This window comes from Solea solea, chromosome 18, assembly GCF_958295425.1.
Source record: "Solea solea chromosome 18, fSolSol10.1, whole genome shotgun sequence".
Taxonomy (NCBI): domain Eukaryota; kingdom Metazoa; phylum Chordata; class Actinopteri; order Pleuronectiformes; family Soleidae; genus Solea; species Solea solea.
The window spans coordinates 10,617,758-10,623,858 of record NC_081151.1 but is presented as its reverse complement, the minus strand read 5'-3'; the positions used below and the strand labels follow the sequence as shown (position 1 = coordinate 10,623,858).

The following is a 6,101-nucleotide window of genomic DNA, read 5'->3' as shown; positions in this document are numbered from 1 at the left end:
AAAAAAAACACAAAGCAACATATCAATGTAATTGTTAGATTTGTTGTTAAATTGGCTGTTTTCAGCAGGAACAGCACAGTGTTACTAACCACTTTAATGATGGCTTTGTTCAGTTCATGTAAATTCAGGACAGTGTGACAGTGAACCAGCATGTACCCTGAAACCAAGGAAGCTAAATGGAACTCAGCCATCTTCAATTTGTTTATTTACACCTGTGTTTTCCAACTGTGACCTGTCAAAATGGCTGTCCTGAAAAAAAGCCCAGTGAACCATACACTGAATGAAGGTCATTTGAGAGTCACTTTTAAATGGTTCTGGTTGTCTACTCACAAACTGTGAGATTAAATGGTGGAAAATTGACAAAGCCTGGGGGCTTCTGTAAAGTCATTTTATGGAGGATATCTGCAATAAATATAGACACGACACCCGTGAGAGTTCTGTCGTTATATAAATAGGTTTAAGAACACTAGTTATGTTACATACTTGTCTTGCAACATTCGAGAATACACTACAACTAACTAGCCAACTAACTAACTAACTAGCTAATAACATTCGAGAACACTGTAACTAACTAACTAACTTTACATTGTTATTTGATTCAGCGTACACCAAAGGTTTAGCCATTTTATGCATTTAATATCAAAGTACATCTGACCAATAAAATGTTTTAAAAACAGGATTTAACATTTCGTCAATCCGGGCTGACCACAAGAAACCGCTATATAACCCTCGTAAGGACGCTCACCATCTTGTCCATTGACACTCTTTGGCTGGTTTGTGTTGTGGTGACGTAATTTTTCTTTTGAGAGGTCAACAAAAGGCGGTGCTGTGATTGGCTGATTTATCACAAAGCGTGAGAGCCACGCCTCCTGCTGTAGCGGATTGGTTGCCGTTCCTGTCAATCATTGCCCCTCCGTCTCTGCTCTGAGAGTCCGGTTGATGGAGAGAGTGAAAGGAGAAAGGTGGCAGAGAGACGCGTGGAAATGTTGGAAACGTTTCAAAGCTAACCGTCACGCTTTTCTCGTGCATGATTCACTTTTGTCTACCCTGTTTAGTTTTCTTTCTTTCTTCTGTTTAATTTCGCGCTGGTTCTGCCGCTTTACGGTCCGAGTCTTGTATCCCTGGCAACGCGAGTAACTTGCGAAGTTTGGATCAAGTGTTTTACGCTCAGCCGGACAATTGAGTGGATATTTACCCGCTAAACTAAGGAAACTGACTCCGGAGGACACAAGAGTGCGCGTGAAAGCGGACCAAACTGTTTATGGTCACAATGGACTAGTTTGGCGGCTTTCTTTCACTTCAAACACTGTTTGTGGAAACGGGACAGCGCGAGACAATAGTGTGTGTGAGACAGTGGAGTGTGTGTGTGTGTGTGTGTGTGTGTTTGGGGAGTTGGAGCCTCGCGGGGCTTTGTTCTGCCGCGGGTGGACACGGATATCGACTGTTGCAGTCGCGAGGTGGATTTAATGATAAGTTTGTGACCATCAAGCGGAGTCAAAGCCGCGGGAGCAGCCATGGACGTGACTCTGTCCGAGTTACTGGCCACTTTCATGGAGTCACCGCTGGTGCTGTGGGTGAGTGGGAGCTGCACGCGCACACACAGTTGTGATGATGACGACGATAATGCACGCGAGTTGCAGACCTCTCCTCTTCCAAATCTTGAATCTGCATCATCGCCATCATTACAATATTTTTTTGTATAATATAAATAACACATCCTCACATTGATAATATAGACTTATCAGGGCCGCACCAAGCCTCTATGGGGCCCTATGACGAATTCTATTTGGTTTGTATTGTATTATATATTCAATATGCAATATGCACTTACATAGATGAATAAAACATGTGAACATACAAATAGAGTCGTTGTTCATCATAAACAACCACAGAGTTGTGAAAGTCATGTGAGATGGAGTTGCCATTTTAAATAGGAAACATAGAATTGTATCTTTTATTTTAATGAGTAAGTGATCTTTTCCAGATAAATCATTGCATTATTGTAGTACACTTACTTAGCTATTCTGTGAGTTTGATGGAGTGACTTCATATGAAGTAATGTTTGTGAGATGTTACCTAAAAGGTTAATCTCAGGATCGAGTGGGGAAAGTAACTCCATGAGTTAGAGACGAAGGCATCACAGATTCCCTGCTTGAAACCAGATAGGTGGCAGGTGGAATGGAGGAAGAAGTTTACTCACTTCCTGGCCAAAACAGAGAGGTTAGAGATTAGGATTAAACCCTTGTAGTTAGGTCAGGGCAGTGCTGACCCATCTCTATGGGGCCCTAAATCTAATTTGATTTGACTTGGTTGTTATTTTTAACCTTAGAGGGTCGTTAAATCACGAAAGTGGCCTTCTATTAATTTGCACTTTAGTATTCAAAGTGAAGCACTAAGTGTGGTGATACTGAATACTGGAAATAATGACTTTGGTTTTTAAAACGTAGAGCAAATATGCACTCAATGAGCAAATCTTCAACCCCAAAATAAAACCAAATGTCTTAAGCTCAACACTATTTAGAAATCTGAAGATATCTAGATTTGTTTAATATGTTGAAATCAGCTGTTCAGTTTGTTTATGTTCTGTGTTTGAGTTCAGTGTGTAGGTATGACTGCGGTACAGTTCTGGGTCAGTCTCCACACTCCCATCCTTCTCTTATCTCTGTCTGAACTTCTTAGGTTTAGGAAATGATAAGAATGAGGCACACAAGCTGCAGACATCTGCTTCTCGCTCTCTCACTCTCTCTCAGATCAGCTACACTTGTTGTGATCAGGTCTGTTTTTCTACACCTCAGTGACAGGTTGAAGATTTTTTACTATAAAATTCCTTTGAGAGTTTAAGTCGCTTTATTGGTGCTAACAAAACACATGTTGTTTCAAAAACATTTTACATATACAACAGTAGGGCTGGATAATATGGTCAAAAATGTTGACATGATAGGGGCACCCGGTGGTGCAGTGGCTGGTATTTTTGCCTTGGTTTGACTGCAAAGGGCATTTCTGTATGGAGTTAACATGTTCTCCCCCGTGTGTGCTTGGGTTTTTTCCGGGTTCTCTGGTTTCCTCCCACAGTTCAAAAACATGCAGAGGTTAATTGGACACTCTAAATTGATCGTAGGCCTGTATGTTGCCCCTGCGATTGACTGGTGACCTGTCCAGGGTGTGACCCCCACCTTTCGCCCTATGTCAGCTGGGATTTGCTCCAGTCAAGATGAATCCATTATTAATCCATTACTAAATGAATCGTCAGCTATTTTGGAAAAAAAGTGAGACATTTGAGAACATCCTCATTTTGAGGTTTGGGAAACAACATTTTGACATTTTACGAACCAAACAAGTACTCCATTAATCGAGAGGTTAATTGATTATGATTTATTATATTGTGCAGATAAAACATTGGTGAAGTGTGTACAATGTACAAACTTCATAATCGATGATTATTAAACCTTTGTTATGTTGATATTGAACAAAATTATATCTTGAATTATATTTTTAGAACGTTATTGCCAAGCCCTAATCAACATATTATATATATATTTTACACATGTGAAACATAAGCAACTATGTTTTAAATTCACACATTGGACTGTGTCATATTCAACAGCTAAAGCAGCAGCTGCTGCCGTCCCTTCACCAAGTTCAAGCCTTTAGTTTTAGTCGTGAAGTTTGGTATAAGTGTTGTTGAACTTTTCACAGTGAGAGAAGGAGGAAATGCATTTCCGTCTCTTGTGCTTCACTGCTCTCAGCAGGTGAACCTCACGCTTGTGTCGCTGTTTCTTTACCGCTCACGTAGCTCTTTCAAATATTCTCACCAGGTCTCCTGAGTTTAGCTGTGGTCAACAACACTGACCTCTAGGTGAGCATCATCTCCGCTGATTTCACTAAACGTACAAAGCCTCAAGCAAAGAGTGGGTCTTTCATTTTGTATATTTAACTGGAACCAAGCTGCTTCCTTTTTTAAGCCAGATATTCTCTGCAAACATCAGAAAATATCTGTAGGTATTGTATTCATTTACAAAAGCTTCATTTTCTGTACAATAGACTTGCAGATATCAGTGTTTTCAGTGTGTTTGGGACCCATTAAATCCTTCTGCTGCTCAGCCCAGACTATGACATCCAGTGGAGCAGTCAACAGGTTGTTCACCCTGTGCTACTTCCTGTTTCCCCATGGCCTCACATCCTGTTGACCTGACTGGTCAGCCAACAATTTTTCCCATCTTTGTTTGACACGGACAGAAAGCCCAACTGCTATGGTTACAAAGTAGAAAAGTGAAAAGCTGGAAGCTGAAGTTTGTTAACAGCTCACTCTCCTACACCAAAGTCCACGGAGAAATGCAACAGCTTTAGCCGGCAGGGACAGAGGAGCTGCTGTCCTACTGTTTCCTTTGTTTGGTTAGTTTGTGTCACCGAGGGATTTCAAACACTGAAGCCACAACATAACAAAGTGACCCAAACTCATCTTTCCAGTTGGCTGTGTAATTGTGAGATAATTCTAAGATACTGTAGAGTTAAGCAAGTGTAGGAGATAAATGGAGAGATAAACTTAGTGTGAAAGCTGTATTTTGTCTAATGGCTGTTAAATTACGACGGTGTGTTGAGGTGAAGAGAGAATAATGAAAAAACTACATTTTCTTGACGAGAATATGAATAATTACATGAACAGTCACATGGAGCACAAATATAACGGCTGTTAACACACCCTGTAGCTGTTACTGAGTGCTAACGGTCGCTGGCCATTCTCCCTGAATCCTGGTGTGTCATCTGAATCCCAGGGACAATGTTGTTTTCACTCTTCAGTTAATTCAAGTCTTAGTCAGCACTTTACTTTCATATCATGTCACCAAGGCTAAATCATCCAATAAGGGTCAGCTGGCAGAATTGAACTGGGGTTGTTGTGGTTATGTGATCTATGTTTCTTAACACGTAGTTTAAAGCCGTGTTTCTATCAAGTGGAGTGGTTGGGTTTTGTACAAAATGGTACACTCTTTTTTTTGCGTTTCATTTGGAGTAGTACCAAAATAACTTGCCCATGCTATTCAATTTTTTGGCACCCCTCCCTTGGAGTACCAGAGGAAAATGGCACGATAAGGTCAGGGTGGAGCTAGACCTATATTCCGACAGTGGCCATTTGTTTTGAGTGTTTTTCCTCTATGAAATGGGTCTTTCAGTCTCCATTGCTAACACACCTGAAAACCTACATCATGTGACGATCCAGTTACTCTAGGCATGTGTGTACTGCTGAAAACAGGAAGCATATTTTCTCCTCTGCAGTTGTCTGCTTAGTTTCTACTAAGTGGAAAAAAAAAGTTTTGTATCATTTTGTTTTTGTCTTTTAAACTACATGGAGATGGTGTTTTTGGAGCTGTAATGAGTTATTTTGGAGTGTAAAAACATATCACAATGCCATTCTTGTGTTTTCATGTGCACCACTTGTCCCACCTCTCTCTTGCTCGTGCATTCACTGTCATCGCGTGGCGTCACATTTATGTCAAAAAAAGTGAGAAAGTGAGAAAAGTAAAACATGCTCACGATCCTCACACGTATATTAAACAACCGCGAGACAGCTACGAGTGAGAAACGTCTAATCTGTGCGTGTGCACATGTGATGCCACATCATCTTTGTCATTCTTCTTCTTCTTGTGTTTAGAGTTGTTTTTTTCTATTCGCTTTATGTTAACTTTCTTTTTTGTACCTAAGTTTTCCAAAGTTGTCCTTTTTTGGCGGTCAAAATGCATCAGTTTTATCTTGGTTTAAAAAAAATTAGAAAGAGCCAGAACTCCACAAAGATGACGTCCTCACTGGCAGTAAGGGCCCATCCACATACATATTTCTCGCAGTTATACCCACATGCAAAAACAGCGAAACGAGTCTCAGAGTCGGAAAATCTCAAATGGCCACCCTTTTGTTTTCATGTTGACAATGAATATGCTACCTTGGGAAAACGATGATGTCATAGTCCCACCTCTCTCTTGGCATTCCCTGTTGTCGTCGTTGTCATCCTCTTCTTGTGTTTGAAGATTGTTTGGTCTTTTCACTTTATGATAACCGTTATTTTCTTTCCTTTATTTCCTTCCTTTCCCCCGGCTTGGTTCATCTTCTGT

At 40.6% G+C, this 6,101-nt stretch overlaps 1 protein-coding gene across 3 annotated transcripts in view; it reads left to right on the top strand.

The window, feature by feature from the left end:
- The first annotated feature begins 944 nt into the window (after positions 1 to 944).
- ccdc88c (coiled-coil domain containing 88C) overlaps positions 945 to 6,101 on the top strand; it is a 53,467-nt gene continuing 48,310 nt past the window's right edge. For all 3 annotated transcript variants that reach the window (XM_058614754.1, XM_058614753.1, XM_058614755.1), the window contains exon 1: positions 945 to 1,574. In XM_058614754.1, coding sequence (XP_058470737.1) covers positions 1,515 to 1,574 — 60 coding nt within the window. In that variant the 5' untranslated portion in view covers positions 945 to 1,514. The remainder of the gene's footprint in view (positions 1,575 to 6,101) is intronic.